At 39.1% G+C, this 19,696-nt stretch overlaps 1 protein-coding gene across 6 annotated transcripts in view; it reads left to right on the forward strand.

Annotated features, from left to right (window-relative positions):
• The window catches only part of DLG2 (discs large MAGUK scaffold protein 2), a gene marked incomplete at both ends in the record, with an annotated part of 992,680 nt that overhangs the window by 770,349 nt on the left and 202,635 nt on the right, over positions 1-19,696 (forward strand). For all 6 annotated transcript variants that reach the window (XM_082277305.1, XM_082277307.1, XM_082277308.1 and 3 more), the window contains one exon: positions 9,090-9,246. In XM_082277305.1, the coding sequence (XP_082133431.1) occupies positions 9,090-9,246 (157 nt within the window). The remainder of the gene's footprint in view (positions 1-9,089; positions 9,247-19,696) is intronic.

The raw sequence follows: 19,696 nt of genomic DNA on the forward strand, positions 1-19,696 counted from the left end.
AACAGCTATGGTAATTATTCATTGAAAATTAAATTGAATAATGGAATTATGCAGGAGAGGTGTATGTGGCTCTAGGGCTATCATCTGGAAGATAGTTCTATAAATGAACCCCTCATCATCATCCAGCCATCTTGCTCAAAATAGGGCCAACTCTAGGGTGGATCAGGTTGCTCAGGGTCTTGTCCAGTGAAGCTGTGACTATCAAAAATGTGGAGATTACTCAAGTTCTGGACAAGCAGTCTCAGTGTTTAAACACCCTCCTTTTAGATTTCTCTTCTGTCTAGCTCTAATCCAAAGAGAGAGTCATAATAAATTCCCCTGACTCTTCTTCAAATCATCTCATGAATAAATTGATGTTTGAAATAAAACTGAGCTTCAACAATTTTGGTGGTGAAAAAGGAGGGAGAGGGGAAGAAAAAAACTAATTTGCTCAATTGAGATTTAGGGAAGGAAATTCTCTTATGATATCTGTGGCTTGGTCTACTGGACCAATTCAGGAGTCAACCTGTAGCTTTAAACTCCTACTGAAATTTGGAAATCAATGTGTCTAAATGAATTTTTAGATAAATCTCAGAATGTGTACTGGCCACACAGACAACTTGCATATATTGTGTGTGAATCATTAGAGTGCAGAAAACCTGCAGTTGATACCACAGGTCTTCTATTGTTCAGGAGGTAGGAGAACATCATTTTGTAATTATTACTAATGAACTTACACTGCATCATATTTCATTTCGCATAGGAGAGTGGGTTTGTTAGCCTATTCCACTGCTGAGCAGAAATGAGTAATCAGCTCAGCCCTAAATATTTCATTATGTTAAAGCTCGATTTATTATAATGGTTTTGTGGAGTCCATGCTGTTAAGTATGTTTACAGCTAATAGAATTTGAGGTCAAAATAAAGTTATTTTTCTCTTTTAGGAACTATATTCCTATCAGTAGAATCCTCTATTTAGAAGAATCACTATATTGCTTTTGAGATGCACTTTGTAAACAGCTGCTTTACCTGCAAGGCATCCCTGGCGCATGCTGACATTTGTATCCTGCATGCTGGCTCTCCCTCACTGACTATGGAGTCACTGAAGTGATATAATTAGTGGGTCCTAAGAAAGAAAAATTAAATTTGGAAGGGTTAAAGAAATACAGAGGGAATTGCATTTGCTGGCATTTAGTCCTTTCCACCCTGTTGAATATGTGATAACTGAGCTGGCCAGAATAGATTTTGAAATAACTCAAATAGCTTTTTTTCAACTAGGTAATGGATGAATACATAAAACAATTTATTTTTTTTTTTGTGAGAGAGGGATTTTGTGGACTTCAGGTTCCAGCAACAAAATGAGTAGCTAGGTGGGGAAAAAAAAAGATGTCTTTAAAGGTTGTTTTTCCTTTATATTCAAGCCATATATTCTTCACAGTGTACTAACTGTATGTGAGGTGTACAGATTTATTATGTCTATAAAGGCATGAACTTCAGAGGTGTTCGAGGTCATCATTAGCAACTTCCCTAATGTTTCATTTTCACGGTTTAAAAAACAAGAAAACTCTAATGTTTGAATTTGAAAATATTAGTTTTTTGAGGTTTTGGAAACTATTTTGATGAATAATCTTAGCTGTGAGGATCCAAAATAGGAAAAATATTGGTTGAAAAGAGCCCTGGTTTTTTTGAAATCCTGCTGTACTAGCACACAAAGCTTTAATGTTAGTGACATCTGACAGCTATTCTCTCTGCTTTTGGCATCCCCAGTAAACTGAATGTTGTATGCTACCAGCCAACTCCTAGAAACTGGGATTTCAACTAATTTGATCGAGTCTTTTGATGGAAATATTACACCTACTTATCAATGTGACTGAGTATCTGAAATATATACATAAAAATATTTATACACAAATAAACAGCATTTGAACCATGACTAAGGACAAGAATTTTTATTCTTAATAGGACAGACAGTACAGACTGCTTTGTGTTTCAAAGTTTCTTCTATAATGTAATTTCAGATGCTTGATCTTAGCGGCCTGTGTATTGATACTTTGAAACATGGCTTAGAGGCACTGCTATTTTTAGGTATTCTCTGAGCCTGTGAATACTTCCTGTCTTCTGATAGTGCAATTCTGTTGCCTCTCAGCAGTTCCATCTCTTCCAGCTTTGTTTACAAACTGTAAAGCTGGAGCATTCATGGTAAATAGAGCTATTGAATGCTGTAAGTAATAGATTTTAGAACAGTGGTTTCAATATGGAACCAATAGTTTTTAAAAGCAAAGTGCAAAGCAGACCTTTCTGGTATGGAGTTGCCTGTGCTGGGTGTAGCAGGTGGAACAGACATGCAGTTTTCAGGATTTATTTTGATTATTAGCATGTAACTAATATACCTCCTGGAACAGAGAAGAGAGACAAGTGATTATGTGAGACAAAGGATAAATGAACAAGCAGACAGGAATAATCATATCCCTTATAGATCTAAAAGAGCATATTAGCTGTCCTACATTATCTCTCTAGAAATCAATGAGGTTTCTCAAACCCAGGAGACAGACTCCTGTGCATTTAAAGTAAATGTCAGGTGTCGTGGTAAAAACGCAGACCAGTTTATCAAATCAGAAAGATTATTCCTGTATGCCAATTTCATCTTGCTATCTGCAAGCAGAAAACCTTGCCTGGTGTGCAGGCTTTAATTTCTCTACAAAAGATAAAATGAAAGATTGCTAAAGTCCAGAGGTCTTCCTACAGAACAGAAACAGTTGCACCTGTATAACCCAGTGCAGTTGCACATGCATCAGTCAGGTTGAAGCCTGGCTCCCAGTAGGTTCCCTCGTATTAAATATGCTTTAAAGTTTGTGACAATTTGGGCATGATGTTTGCAGAATAAATGCATTAAAATTGTACTCAGTATTAAAATTAGAATAAACCATTGCTTTTACACATTCAATGAACAAGAAATGCTAAGGAATCCATAGTCAAATAAATGGATAAAATACTTGTTTCAAACAGACAGAGTAACTGTAGTAGGCAAAGTGGTATTTTGCTATGTGATCTGATAAATGAACATCTTATTAAAGGCTGAATTCTTGGTCGTTAGTATACCAATACTTGGTAAAATGAAATAATAAATCACTAATCAATTATAGGTAGTGATAGTGAACAGTCTGCACAAGGCCAAAACATTGTTTCAGTTTATGCCGGCAAAGTTACCCCTTTGGACTGTGATGGTCAATGTGACAGCAGTAGATAAGAGGAAGGCTTCCTTATTTTTGTTATTTTCTATCATAATTGAAAGTAGGATAACACTAGTTAAAGTCACTACCAGGGATCAGACCTCACAGGGTCAGGTGCAACACTGGTGTGTAACACAGGTGCAACACTGGTGTGTGCAGGCACTCTGAGGTGGTGAAGGACTAGGAACTGAAGAAAGGAAGGTCTGTCAGCTCCCTACCACTGCCAGGTCCTGGTGCTTTGGACACTGCAACAAAGGCAAAAGAGAGGGAGGGCTGGGGAGGAAAGCAAGCAAGGGGTGGAGTTGTTTCACATCATAGTGGAAAGATTTTGCCGAACCTAAGGGGGTAGTAACAAGGGGAAAAGCAAAAGCTGAGATGCAATAGAAGTGATAGCACAATAAAATGATAGATGAGAGCAGTACAGACAGATTTTACTCTTGTGTGAAGCAAGAGCTGTAGAAGTATGAAAGAAAATGTATATAGAGAAAGCTTGGTTTCACCAGAACTCAAAGTCTTTTAAAAAGGTGCATGTGAATATTCCAGGCCTTCAACCACTTAGAATTTCATATTCTCTTGTTTGATTAATCAGATTTTAAACCATCACACACACCGGCACATAGTCTGTCCCCCCAGTCTTCCTGTGCTAAATGCTGTGAAGAATGAAGAATCTATTTGAACCACCTTTTTTTAGGTCCTTCCAGTATGAATGTCCTTTGGTTGCCAGAAACAAACACACAATTATTTATCAGAATTTTTTGAAGCATGAGAGGAAAACCAGAAGTATTTTTCTGAAAAAGAAATGGCTTGATTAGCCAAATGACTCTAAGGTAACTCAGTGCTCACACAGTGAATTGTCAGAAGCCTAACAACATATATATACTGCTCAAGAGAAAGGGCCTTGATGCCTTAGATTTGGGGTGGTTTTTTTCACAATATGACAGAATGGCTTGGGTTGGAAGGGACTTTAAAGATCATCTGGTTCCAACCCCTCCTGCATTGGTAGGGACACCTTCCACTAAACCAGGTTGCTCAGGAAAGGCAAAAAAACCACCGCCACCACCACCACCAACAAAGAACCTGCAGCCAAATCAAGATCAAAGCCATATTTCAAAGTCTCTGCAGATTTGGGATACCTCACTGATTATATAAACTGAAGAAGTCTCTAGGGTCTGATATTTGAAAGCACCCAGTGTTGCTTAATATTTCTGTAGGTGTTTCAAAAAGCACAAAACTGTGTCAGGTCTCCAATTTTTTACATGGTACAAAAGAAACAGAAAGACAGAGCTGTGTCAATGTGAGATGAATACTAAAACTGACTCTATTCTTTAATGTTGCCAGCAGCACAAAATAATCAATTTAATAATGGATTTTCTTTCAGTTAATTATTATAAGAATTACTTGTTTTTAGAAAGCTCTTCCCCTTCATTTATCAGTCCAGTTTTAATCTCTTAAATTAGATCTATAATTACTATGGATTCCAGTCTATAGAAGAATGATAGGAGTAGTCACATTTTTTGTCTTGTCATTTTCTGTTTGTTAAAAGTAAACTGATCAAACCAAATATTCCGTACAAATGTAGTAAATAAAAAGCACTTGGTGTTCTCAAGATAATGAACAAATTAAACATGCATAAACCAAAAAAACCTGTTAAGGAGAGAAATGCTGCACTTTGATTTATTTTTGGTAATTGCATTTTTATGACAGAAGGCATTTTCTTAAGTGTTGACATTTTACCCGCTCAGGTTTGTTACTACTTACTGGTTTCAAATATTAATTTAGTAATCCTTTGCTCTTATCAGGCCTGCAATTTGTAATGAGATTTACAGAATCTCATCTGATGCGTTCCCTAAAGCAAGTAACCAAGTCCATCCAAATTGATTCTGCCATTGATTTCTCAGCCTGTAAATTTGTGTGGATTGCAGCACTTTATTTGCGCCTTTACTCCTGGCTCTATGAATGTAAATCTTCCTTTCTTCTTTCCCTACCTTTTTATTTCCTTCCCTGCTCTCCTTTACAGATTCACTGTCTCCCTTTATCCTTATCTCTCTCTTCTCTTTTTGTTCTTTTTTTCCCTTCTCTTTTTTTCCCCCCTCCCTTCTGCTGCCTTCTGTCAGTCCAGGAATGTTTTCATCTCACACTCCTTTCTAATTTCTGCTTGATTTCCCCTGCTGCTCTTCTCTGTTTGTATGTGGTACAGAGCTGCAGGAGGGTATAAAACATGCACACAACGAATTAAAGTGCTAGTACGCTTTGTTAGCACCTACAAACTCACCTTCAGCTGCATTTATCAGAGAAGAAATTGTAAATGGAATAAATAGTTAAAACTGGAGACAGAAACATGCATTTCAAAAATACTGAATGTCAGACTGCTCCTTTTTCCAGGGTAGCTACAGAGTGCCATCTATTGTCTCCAAATAAAACATTTTCATAGAATCATAGAATATTCTGAGTTGGTAAGGGACCTACAAGGATCATCAACGTCCAACTCCTGGGCCTGCACAGGACCATCCCCAAGAGTCACACCATGTGCCTGACAGCATTGTACAAATGCTCCTTGAACTCTATCAGGCTCAGTGCTGTGGCCACTTCTCTGGGGAGCTGTTCCAGTGCCCAACCACCTCCATTTTAAAATAGGTTACCCTGAAATCACTTCTGCCTTAGTTGCTGTTTTCTGCAGACAACTACACATTCTAACTGAGTGCACTGACTGCAAGGAACCATCGTTCACATTTGAATTACTTCTCATTCGCTTCTTAACTCTCCCATTATGTCATCTTTAAGTGTTTGATTCCATTATTCCCTTTACAGAATTTTTCTGCATTTTTTCTTGAGTTCTCTCATGTGTACCGGAACTACATTCATAAACATTTTTAACAGAGGCAAAGGAATTTTTCCTAATGTTGTTTCCCACATATTCAAGAAAAAATGGAGCAGCTGTTCTTAGGCCTCCTTAAATATCATATTAAGGGTTGACTGTAACTTTTATACCAGGTGATAAAATATGTAACATCCTCATCTTCAGCTTTACCAAAACCAGCCTTTTCAGTGAGTGTTGATAAAGCATTGGTAGGTAACTAATTTCTTCATCACTCTTAAAAGATCACCTGGGCAGTGGCTGCTATTATAGTGTGTTTGCTTAAGAAATGTATTTTCCTACTTCAACTTCATAAATTTTATATCAACTTTTTTACCATCATAAATCCTTTTTTTCATTGTCATTCTAAGTACAATATGCAAGTGTGAACAATTGCATATTTTTAAAAATGTATTTATTATATGAAGGTGAATTGACATATGCGTTCTACTTCCTATAGCTTTTGCACTACAGATATGGCTAAAGGTTATTTTTATAATGGTGACAACAACACTTACGTGTTCTTGAGTCCATCTTTCAGATTCTGAAGGATAATTAGATATGAAAGAAATACGAAGACATGTTACGGATGGTCAGCCTCTATACAGCCAAATCTGAGTCATGACCAAAATGACCTGACTAGGCATAAGAGCAGGGGTAGAAACCCATTGCATTCTAATCACAGCTTCTGACATTTTCCCGTTATTGTCTGAACTTCCTCTGAACATAATCATCCAAGAGCAGAATGTGAATTTTGCTGTCAAAAGGCCAAAATTATAAAACAGCACTGGCAGCATTTTAGGCATAAATCTGCTGACTTGATCAGAGACAGGGATTAATAACTGGGCCAACATTTTGTTGAGCTGCACAGCTTACTATTCAGTAGATACCCAGTTGTATTGACCTAGTTTTGCCCATGGCACTGGCTTTCAACTATTTAATCCAAGCTGCCTGTCATGTGTGAAAATACTCATTTTCATTTTGAACAAGATCTCTTCTGATTCCTCACCAGCAGAGCTGGAAATATATTGGTTTGACTTTGCTGCCTCTTTTTCCTCAATATTCTGGTAAATAATAAATGGCAGTTGCTCAACTCTTGCGAAGTATTTCTGATGTGTAGGACTTGAAGACGCCAAGTGTCACTGTACCATTTTGTGGATGAGGAATCTGAAGCTGGAAGAGCAAATGAGTTGCCAAGAACACTCAGCAGTGCACGGGCTAAGCAGAGAAGAGAAGCCATGCTTTCAGCTTACTGCCCTAGTTCTGCTCCAACCCCCAGGCCACACTTCTAATTAAAAACCTGTTTAGACTTCTTAGATTCTGGATCACATTATGTCTACTCTTCACATATATAACAAGGTGTTAAAGGAGTTGCTACAAGGCAAATCAACAGCAATGATGCAAAAGAAAAACTCCACCTTTATTTTCTGGTTCTTAATACTTCAAAAATACACAAACTCAATACAGTATATCTTTTGCTCACAGCTGTATTTTTAATTGTTTTCTGACTTTACAATGTTAAAAAAGTTAAGAGATGAAGGACCATACAGAGTAGGACTAATACTTTGCTTTAGTCTTCTCTTTCAAAAATACAAAAATTCAGTTTCAGAAAGCTGAGATGTTATTTTAACATCATGATCAAGTTGGGGATACTGTTTGGATATTAGCACTGGGCAAAGATGAAGATAACAAATGCCCATTATTTCAGAAGTATCATGTCCAGATGAATTCTCCATGTCTCCATAAGATTAAACTCACATCAAATAAGGCATCCCTCAATTAATCGCTTCTCTTGCTTTTCTTTCTTTTCTTTAAAAACAAAATGGAAATGAAAAATCCATTTGTGTGAAGTGCTCTGTAGTATGGAGGAAATATTGAATCTTTTCTACAAGAGGTATAATAGAGAATGTTGCTGATTATGGTGTGTGTTTGTATTGCTGGCAATTTTTATTTGTAAAACTAGAGAATGAGTAGAGCATCCTATTTCTCTGGGAGGAGTCACAGACATGTATGTATGTGTTTGGGAGACTTACAGGGCTGGGCTTAAAATTATACATACTAATATAACACCATTTACACTTCTTATGAAAATTAAATTGTTAGAGGGATTTGAAGTGGGGTAAGTACCAATAAACATGGAATATGTATGTATATGTGGTTGTGTGTGCTTGAGTATCCAAGGGAGAGCCAGGTCTGAGGCCTTGTATGTAGTGACTGGGAACATGAATATTTGCAACCCTTTCTCAGGGGTGCTACCTTGATTGCTCAGGAAAGTTATCTGTTTCTGAAAATAAGTTTTCCCATCAGTAAATTGCATGTTATGTTTACATCCTCTGGGTCATATTTTCAATTTACAGATGAAAGGAGCTGTGTGAGATATGTCTGTTATTATTTATTGATTTCTATAATAATTAATAATTTTTTAATGAGCGTGGCAAAAGCAGGTACCCCTTGGGCTGGTTCAGTGATAAAACTGCAGTGTGACTTAACAAATGCAAGATCCTGATAATGTCAAACCAGAGTTTTTAATGAGATTCTGCTGTATGAGCTTGATCATATAAATGTTATTTGCTCCAAATCTGTCAGGATCAAACACAACTATTATTGCTTTGCCTGGAGTTCGAAGTTTTTTCTTCGTTCATTTGTTGCAAAAGCAAGACTAGAACTTAAAATAAAAAGGTATCATATAAAGATTGATTCTACCTGTATATATAGTATTGCTATAAATTAAATATATTCAGTGTTTTGTTTTTCCTTCTAATAAATTTGTCACTTAACATAGTGAAGATGATTCCAATGGGGTGAAATTAACAGAGATGCTTGGATTCAACCATGAGGAAAAAAAAAAATGCAAGTTGATTCCTACCTTGTCTGTTCACCAGTTAAAAGCTTTGTCGTATGTTAAATGGTTTCTTTAGACAATAGCAGGCCATTGTGTCTTAAGCAAAATATAGTATGTTTAATATGCTGTGAAAAATGCATACACAGAGGTTTGACGGCATAAACATTATAATTTTGTTTCTATACAGAGAGCCTCGAAAAATCATCCTGCACAAGGGCTCCACAGGACTTGGTTTCAACATTGTGGGAGGTGAAGACGGGGAAGGCATTTTCGTGTCGTTCATCCTCGCAGGTGGGCCAGCAGATCTCAGTGGAGAACTGCAGCGAGGAGATCAAATCTTATCTGTAAGTATTCCTGTTGGACTTTCCTGACCAGCCGCTTCATCCTGTTCTATGTCTATACTGCAAGGGACACACAGAGAAGTCTTTCTCGTTTCCACGTTCTGAAATCCGAGCTGCAAACAGTTTATCCCTGAGTATTTTGGGTATTTTGCCCTTGGGTTTTAGAGCATTTGTTACTGGTGTTATTTGCATTTAGCTGGGAATGAGACTTTTCACTGCTTAATACTACCTGCAGTATGGTGACACTACAGGGAGGACCTAAGCACAGTGCAGACCTAAGCATCCCACAGTTGGGCCCATTATCCAATTCTATTTTTCCCAAAACAAACTACTGAGTCTAAGGATATTTCTCAATTTCAGCTTTTTCTGGAGGAGAACAAGTAGTAGGCTGAAATCATCTATACTCAGGCTGCCATCTAGTGTGCACTCAACTGCTTAGCAAATGGCTCACTCCAACAAGGAGACTAATTACGTTATGTTAATTATCTCTCTGCCTCTAATTTGATGATCCCTCTGAAATTCTTTTCAAATTTTATTGGATGAAATGCTTTGTAGCCTGAGGTTATATTTTGGATACTTAGACTCAAAAACATCTTTTTAATTTTTCTTTCATGTATATATCGATATCACACATTTTAAAACCAGAACATTTATGTTTTAGGCTCTGTCAAGTAATCAAACATCTGACTGAAACAATCTGAATATGAAGGATTTTGAGTGACAATGAAAGCCTTGAAAATGTAGTTAAATATCTATTGACATTATTCACATTGCTTACAGAAAAAAAAAAAAAAAGAAACTATCCCAAATTCATACAGATGTGACTGTTTCATGTGAAGCACATCAATAGCCTTAAGGCAAAGAGCTGAAATACAGGAATTATTTATCCCAGATAAATGATGGACCCACCAGGCTGCAGTATCACACTGCCTCCCACTGTTGTGTTTTCTATCCCTGTGAATCCTGCATCCCTGGCTGTAATTTAGTTAGAGTGGAGGATGACTTCAGAATGGATGGTTTGTTATATGGTTATGCAGCACTCTCCTGGTCAGTGTTTAAACCCATAAGAAAGCTGGATATGGTTTTTCTACATTGCTAAGGATTGTCTCGGCCTATTCTATGAAGAGAGAATTTACCTTCCACCTGCCAAAGTTTTGTAAAGAGGTGGCTGGAGGTGTTTTGCAATATATAGAAAATCTGGTTGAGTTATCACCAAAGGGAGGCAGTAACCTGACATTGTGAGGATCACAACAGTGTATTTGATCTAGACCTGTTCCTTAAAAGTGCTGTAAGAAGAAATGAGAAAGAGCAAGTAAAGGGTGTTCAGGTGCTGTGGGAGTCAACACAGGCAAGCGGGCAGAACAACCAGAAGACTACATCTGAAATGTAAAGAGTAAATTTATTTCATTACCTCGCTAACCAGAGGATCCCAAAGCAACACCCGGACAGAGACACAGGAACAGGAATGCAGGAACCGCCAGGCTCAGTCCTTCCTGAGGGGCAGTGGGGCCCCTGTTTGTAGCCATTTGTCACAGTCCACACACGTGGAGTTTACCACTGTTCTGGTTTGGCCAAATTCAGAAATATATCCTCTGAGAGAGGGCAGGTTGCAACCATCCCTCCCCCACCAGGTTTGGGAAAAAATAAATTTTCCTTGAAGGAAAGTGAAAGAGATAAAAACTATTTATTTAACAAACACACAGAAAAAGGATAATGATGCTAAATAACAAAACCTCTCACTCTGCTGAGAGAAACCTGGGAGAACCTCAAGAGTCCTTCTGTAGATCTCTCTCTCCCCCTCCTTGGAGCTGGGATGGGGTGGTGGGCCCACCTCCAGGGCCAAGGCCTCGGTGGAAAGTCGTCCCAATGTATTCTGATGTTGAAACAGTCCAGCAGAGGAAAAAAAAAGAAAAAAACAAAGTCCCAGGAAAACAAAAGTTCAACTCTCTGTGTCCAGAGAAAGAAAAAGGAGCTGAAAAACTGGCCAAAAGCACACAGGGTGCTTTCCCCACTCTCGCTCTGCTGCTGCAGGTGGAAAAAAAAGTCTCTATCTCTGTGTGACCTTGAACAAGCTGCAAACTGCTTTGCAGAAGTTCTGCTCAGGTTTTCCTCCCCCTTCTCAGGCTCAGTTTAAAAGCACAGAAAGGCACAAAATTAATTTTCTGGGCATGGGGCAGCGATAGGGGATACACATCACAAAGTCACCCCAAGACATTCCACTCCTTATCCCATATTGTTCGCTGAATGCCCAAACTAAGATATTCTAACTCTGCACACACATTAATACATATATATATATACACACACAGCTATGTACTAACAGTGACAGTGACCCTCAGCAAGCAGTGGTATACAGGCATTCCACATTACAGATGGTTTCCACCCAACAATCAGATCTCCCTGTGGTACACAACGTGTTGTTCCATCTTTCTGCATTACCCACCATGTTCAACCAGGTCCCTGAGGAAAAACAACCCCACAGATGGGTTTGTCTGTACTCAAGGCAGGATTCATCCACACAGTCTTTCCTAACAGACCTCTGACCTCCACTACTGGGACCTTATCTCCATCTGCTGTATGCAGGGATTCAGATTGGGCTGGACCAGCTCTATTGGTGGAACCTCAGGTGTTAACTAACCAGGTGGCCTTTGCCAGATGCTGGTCCCAATTTTTGAAAGTTCCCCCACCCAGTGCCTTCAAGGTGGTTTTCAACAATCCATTGCACTGTTCCACTTTGCCTGCAGCTGGTGCATGGTAAGGGATGTGGTACACCCACTCTATGCCATGTTCTCTAGCCCAGGTGTTTATAAGGCTGTTCTTGAAATGAGTCCCATTGTCAGACTCGATTCTCTCAGGGGTGCCATGCCTCCAAAGGACTTGCTTTTCCAGGCCCAGGATGGTGTTCCGGGCAGTAGCATGAGGCACAGGGTAGGTCTCCAGCCATCCAGTGGTGGCTTCTACCATTGTGAGCACATAGCGCTTGCCTTGGCGGGTTTGAGGCAGTGTGATGTAATCAATCTGCCAGGCCTCCCCATACTTGTATTTGGACCATCGCCCACCATACCACAGAGGCTTCACCCGCTTGGCCTGCTTGATCGCAGCGCATGTCTCACAATCATGGATCACCTGGGAGATACTGTCCATGGTTAGACCCACCCCTCGGTCTCGTGCCCACTTATAGGTGGCATCTCTGCCCTGATGACCTGAGGCATCATGGGCCCATCGAGCTAGGAACAGCTCTCCTTTATGTTTCCAGCTGAAGTCTATCTGTGACACTTCTATCTTTGCAGCCTGATCTACCTGCTTGTTGTTTTGGTGTTCCTCATTAGCCCTACTCTTGGGGACATGAGCATCTACATGGTGGACTCTCACAACCAGCTTTCTTACTTGGGCAGCGATGTCTTTCCACTCTTCAGCAGCCCAGATTGGTTTTCCCCTACGCTGCCAATTAGCTTTTTCCCACTTTTCCAGCCATCCCCATAGAGCATTGGCTACCATCCATGAATCAGTGTAGAGGTAGAGCTTTGGCCACTTCTCTCTTTCAGCAATGTCCAGGGCTAGTTGAACAGCTTTGAGTTCAGCGAGTTGGCTTGATCCACCTTCTCCTTCAGTAGAACCCGTCGTGTGGGACTCCATACGGCTGCTTTCCACTTCTGTTTCATCCCTACGATGTGACAAGAACTGTCGGTGAAAAGAGCGTAGTGTGTGTCTTCTGCTGGCAGTTGGTTGTATGGTGGAGCTTCTTCTGCACGTGTCACTTGTTCTTGTTCCTCTTCATCAGCGAGACCAAAGTTTTCACCTTCAGGCCAATTTGTGATTATTTCCAAAATCCCAGGGCGATTCAGTTTTCCGATACAGGCGCGCTGTGCAATGAGAGCAATCCATTTGCTCCATGTGGCATTGGTGGCGTGGTGGGTAGAGGGAACCTCTGCTTTGAACATCCACCCCAGCACCGGTAGTCGGGGTGCCAGGAGGAGTTGTGCTTCAGTGCCGATGACCTCTGTGGCGGCTTGGATTCCTTCATAAGCTGCCAAGATTTCCCTCTCTGTGGGAGTGTAGTTGGCTTCAGACCCTCTGTAGCTTCAACTCCAAAATCCCAGTGGTCGACCTCGAGTCTCACCAGACACCTTCTGCCAAAGGCTCCAGGACAGGACCATGCTGTGATCTCTGTGCTTTTTATGACCTCTGAGTTTTTTATGGCCTCTGAGCTCTGATCTTCTCTCCCAAAACAGGGAGCTCATGCATGTTCCTGAGAGTTCCTCCAAGTCCCTTAAAACACCAATGTTATCTCTACACAGAAACTCTACTTCTCAGAACAGAGAGACAGAGGATAGACAGCAGTGGGCAGAGTATATGGGGTTTCCCACACTGGTATTCTCCAGGCCTTGACATTCCCACCTGCAAGGTCTCTTGGAATCTCCCATTCTCCTCTCCACTCTCTGCTTTTAACTCTTTCTTCCCAACAGTGCCTTAAAGAGCTCTCCAAGTAAAAAGTTTCTATGGAACTGCAAGAAAATCAAAATAGACTCATAAAAAGTTACCCTTATAAAGAGATAAGGAAGTCAAAGGCCTGTGCCAGGAAGAGCACAGACAAGAAACCTGAAGAATAGAAATGGAAATTTCTTTAGGACAATTATGCAATTTATTTTGCTTCGGTTAGATGCAGCAAAATAGGGCTGACTAACAGAGACTAATGAGATCAAAGCCTTTCACAGTACGTTGTATTCAAAAATCCAGAAGTTCAAATACAAAGTTAAAAGGCCATTCTATTTTATTTTTAAGCAGGATATATTTAGAACTATTTGATGCAGCCATGGTAGAATTTTTAATTTTGTCTGTTTTGTAGTGATGTCTTCCATAAGTTCTAATTAATGTTACCAGTGTTGAATCAGCATTTACTTGTCATGCAAGAGTTGTTTATTTGTTCACTGAGCAGAGAGGGATGGAAATTATTACTAAATTAGACTGCATACGTATCCCCAGGCAATCACCCAGTCAGGTCCTTGTTACTTATTTAGTCACAAATAACTATTATGGATCCATTTTTCCATATTCCAACAAAATCAGTTTCATGCACAGAGCTCATTAATTGTACCGTTGTCTAGTGAAGGGTCCCAGACACCTTAATTTCATAAGGACTGCAAAAAAAAAAAGTCTGTTTCTCTCTGTTCCTTCTTGTCTCATCCCTCAGAAACACTTATTTCCCTACAGAAATACTTCTCCCGTTTGTTTCTCAAAACATAATCTGATTTACAAGAACAAATATTACCCTCAAAGCTGCAATTTCTAATTCGCTGAAGCTTGGTTAAATTTCTTACAGATAGGAAGCATAGTAAGTGATTTATAGATCTGGATTTAATTTCTTGTAAGATTGGTATTGCAGAATTACAATGAAGCCAAAAGAGCTTTTCGATTGTGATATTTTACATGTTTGTAAAACTTGCTGTGACCTGCTTTCTGGCCTATCCCTCAAATATTTATTATCTTGCAAAATGCTACTTCTTTCATCGTTTTTGTTGTCCCTGCCCATTGCAAGGGAGGTGACCTTTAAAGGTCCCTTCCAACCCAAATTGTTCTATGATTCAATTTAATCAATTTAATCAATTTAGCTGGTGTCCTGTCTGACCATAGGCAGGGTGCTTCATTTTCCTAAGCCTCAGTCTCCCAGGTGGACAGTGAGGATCACATGCACTCTCCTAATTCATGCCTGTGCTGTGAATATGGCAATGTTGACTGGTGGAGAGGTGTGTATTCTCACCTTTGGGAAAATACCGATAAAAATACCTCAAATAGACTGCAAATCCACCAGTGAGACCTTTATATGCAATTCCTTGGAGTGATACACTGAGTGTATACATAATTCCAGAGTCAGCCCATAAGGCTTGGACAAATTCCATAATCTCTGCCTCTCCTTCTGCTTGACTGTCGGGATGTGAGGGGAAGGGGTCCAACCCTACAGCCCTTCAGAAGCACTGGGAAAGATGGTGCCATAGCCTTTGCCCCCTGGACGAGTGAAATTTGGATTTATTTTTCCCAGCTGCCGCCAGGTGGCAGCCCAGGATCAGTAATGACAGCGGTCTGGCTTTGGAAACTGGCTGAAACCTTATAAAGAGCAGGGTTAACAGAGGGTTTTTTCTGTTTTCAGTTAATTGGAAATGTTTGAAAATTATCTCAGAAAGAAGGCTGATATTCCAAATACTTCTGTGCAGAGAGAACAAATGAATCCTATCTGAATCTTGAAGGTCAATTGAGGAATCATGGATAATCTTCTATGTCAGATAGTAAAACATTTCAAATAGCCCACAAATGAATTTTTATGTTACATTCATGAGAATATGGGGTTCCCTCCTGAAGAGGTTTTCTTAAAACGTTGGTTTATTCTGGCTATAATTCATTGTACTCTTTCAAATCACCACCCAACTAAACATTCTCATTTCTGAATGCCTTTAAAATGAAGTAACACATACATCACCAATGTAAGTTCATCACTGTACTAGAATATATCCCTCCATATGCTATTTCCCCCTTACTAAGCATGCCGTAACTATTATCAGTAGCATTTTGAATGCTAATTGACATTAATGTTTGATTTACTACATGCTGTGTGCACCGAGATTAATTTTTGTCTCAGATACTTATAGGCCAAAGGAAACAGTTCAGAATATCAATGGAAGAATTATTTCTTTAGGAGAAATGAGGTGCCAGTTTGTTAAATGATTTGTTTAAAGTCATTTTAGAAGTCTGGGCCAAGTTTAGAGGGTGTTTGAACTCAGATCTAACCCCAAGTTCTCCATCTGTTAGGAAAATGCAGTCTTCAATAAAAATAAAATGTAATGTTCCTTGATGCTATTCTTGCAGTTTTAAGTTGCACTTCCAATGCTAAGGGATATTTTTCCTATTAAAACAGCAATGGGAACCCAGTGTTGGTTAGTCAAAACCACCTGCATTAGAACAAATTATTTCCATGAGCCATATGCATAAAATGGCCACCCATTGTGCCTACACCCTGACAGAAAGCAGTACAAATCTTACCGTTTTAGGAAAGATGTGCATAGTGAATTGCAATTTTTAGGGGAAATTCCTGGGGAGGCAGGAGAAGCAGGACAGTCCTTTTCAAAGAAAAATGGCCACATTGTTTTTTGCATTACAATCTCAAATCAAAATCTTGATAAAACACAAGTCTTTCTTTTAGGTGTCCTAGCCTGAATGCTTTAAAGCATTTTCAGTGCCAAGTAGGCAATTTTTTCAATAGGTGCAGGACCTAAACCACAGAGAATTAGTTTAGACGTGCAAGTTCAGCAACAAAATTCAGATTTACAATTTCACAGAAATAGTTACTGCATATTGCTCCTTGAGTTCCTATGCTGACACTTCTTTTCAAACAGTTTTATAGTTTTCCATAAGGCTGCATCAAGTTGAAGTTGTATACCAATGAAGGAATTACAGTAAATTAATAGGCATAAGGGGTTAACAGCAAGTATTTGCATTTGAATCTTAACTTTTGAAGTTACTGAATTTTTTTGTCTTTGGTCAAGGTTAAACCTCAGATTAAGATACTTACATTTAGACATCTGCATGTTTGCTGGGTGTCTGGTTGCCATTAATGTCAAAGGAGGCAAGAGAACAGTTCAGCTGGCCCACTGTGAGCTGTGTAGAGCAGGCTGAATTTCTCTGTAAGCTTTATTACCTGTATTGACTTTTAAGCTTAAACACCACATGCATTCATCTCCATATTTAGGTGTCTTAAACTGAGTCTCACATTTCATGTTGGTTTGCCCTTTTAATATATATTTGCTTTTCAGCTAACATCGTGCTTCCTTAATTGCAAATAAAAGTAACATAAAATCATGAAGCATAAAGGCAGTATCAGTTTTATTTCATTCTCCTGTAGAAATGCTTTATGTTCACAATGGCTGGATGCAGCGTGACTTGGAGCCTGAAAGTAGAATCAAGAGAAAAAGTAGACTGCTTGCTCTGGAGTGAGATGACTGTTCCCAGGCAATGCATCCACAGGTTACCTTAAGAAAATAAAACAACTTTTCTGAAGGGTGATTGCTAAACAGCAGCAGGAAAGAGTAGAAAAAGAACAGGCTGCACTGCAAAGAGACATGTACTCTTGTAACACTTCCATTTCCCCTCTCATCTAACCTGAATCAGGTGAATGATGTTAACCAAAGCATTCTGTGTGATTTTCCTGGTGATCTGGTGTAGTATCAGGATGTATTAATATATGGGGAAAGACACTATCTTTTTTTTCCCATGCTTCTTTCTGAGAATGAAATAACTATGGATTGGGAAGGGGCTGATGGAGATACTCCATGGGGTTTTCTGGTACATGGCACTATATAAACCTAGTTTACAACACCAGTACTTGGGCATCTCACTTTAGTATTGTGTCTGGTGTTTTATACAAGGTTCTCCCTTGCAGAGGGAAGGTCATCTCTTATATTGATCAGATTTTTTCTTGTGTCTGTGCATCATCCTGCTGTTGGTTTTTTTGTGAGACATTTGCTATCCCTCATGAACATTTTAAACGTTTCTTTGTACTTGGTTCCTCCCACACAACTCCTACCCACCTTCTCAGTCACACCTGTAGCCAAAAATACAATACGCATTTGAAAAAAGAGCATTCTTCAATTTCTACTCTAAAAGTGTCCTTATAGAGCAGGATGGAATGTAAGGACTCTGTGCTTACTTATAGCAAATATTTATGCTTTGTATTTGCTACACTTATATTTAACCTTCAGACTGACTTCCCTTACTTGGGTACAGAGAAGCTTTCAGCTTTCTAATTAAAAATGGTTTTTTGTTCATGGTAAAAGCAGTAAAACTGCTTAGGGAAAATAGTGTATTTCATTACCTAGTGACAAAACTAAGATAAATGGCAAATACCATCTGGTTTTCCTTCTCAGATTTTCTTTTTTTTGAAATGCAGTTGTCTTGGAAAATGTTTGAAACATCTCTATAGGGCCGGGTATCTTTTCTCCTTGGATCATCAGTTTGTCGCTCTTGTGTAGTAGTGTCAGGATTGTAACAGATATTCCCTTTGCCCTGCAGGAATTGTTTGCATTGGCCCTGACCATATCCTTAGGATGCTTTCTTCCCCATGGTGAAGCATGGTGGTGTGAGTGATGTCTGACTCTGTCCTCAGGCGTGGGACAGTCTATCAAATTCAGTGGCCTTTAGCTGCAATTTCCTATAGACTCCTGTAACATTTTTAACATTAATCCTATTTAGTCAGTATGTTTACTGTGTAAACTTGCTTTGTAGTTATATATAGAGCACTGTTTGGAGTATATTGAAAATGTTAATATATGATCAGAACAGTGATTTAAATGGGTAGATCAGTGCACCTGACTGGACTCTGTTAAAGTAGAATTTGTTTGAAAATCAAGCAAAAATGTGTTGCTACACAGAGGATCAATACTGAATGGTAGGTGATATATGTGACAGATCTGTAAAAAGAAAACCTCTGTAGAAGAAAGGAGCTGAGAGCACAGGCATTGTCATATGTTAATGGGATGACATCAACTGGAAGGACAGGTAGATTAAGCTCCTTAGAAGTATGTAGTGGAATAATCTACATTCAGGCTTTGCTCATGTTGGGAAGCACAGAGTATATAACCCTTTAGGCCCCCTCTGTAGCTAACAGAAAGGTGTAGCCACTTCTGAATACAACTTGCCTTGCCCTAAAGCAGACATTTTACATGGGTCAGATGACCATTTTTCTGTAAAAGTTTATATTTGTTTTCACAGATTATAGAGAATCTGGCATAACGTCCCTTTATTGAAATAAATCCCACCCAAACAGACCAAACATTCATTAATCTTTTTGATGGAGAATATGGAAAAACAAGTATAAGTCAGATAATTCTAGATTTTATTCTCACCAGTAAGGAAGAATGGCCTAAAAATGGGAGAATAAAACAATGAAACCCAACTTACCCTTGAGTAACCATATAGTGTAGTGGCAATTTTTATGATTTTGTGCTGAAAGGGAACGAGGAAGTAACATGAACTTCAAATCCAGTTTACTGTGCAGTCACCATTGTGAAACTCAAGTAATCAACACTGAAGAAGTGAAAGCTGAGTCAGTCACTTTGGTAATAACAGCCCAAGCCTTAAAAATGTAGAAATGTTAGGTAAAATTGGGGGGGAAGTTCAGAAGGGCAAGATGTAAAATGGTCTGTACTTTCAATAATTAGAAAAAGCATCAAGAAAATGTTTGATGAAAATGGAAAACCAAGCAATAAATTAATTTCCCAAAGAGCTGGAAAAAAGATTGTTTAAAAGTAAGACCATGAGAGTTCAAACCTTCCATGCATTTTTTGTTGTTTTGTCTTTTAAAAGAGATGGATCCACAATTATCCAATTAGGGCAGTTATGAAGAAACAGAAAAGTCTTTAAAGTGGACTTAGGCAAAGTCAGATTAGAATTTAGACAAGTTAGGTGT

Source organism: Coloeus monedula (genome assembly GCF_965178545.1).
Source record: "Coloeus monedula genome assembly, chromosome: 3".
NCBI lineage: Eukaryota > Metazoa > Chordata > Aves > Passeriformes > Corvidae > Coloeus > Coloeus monedula.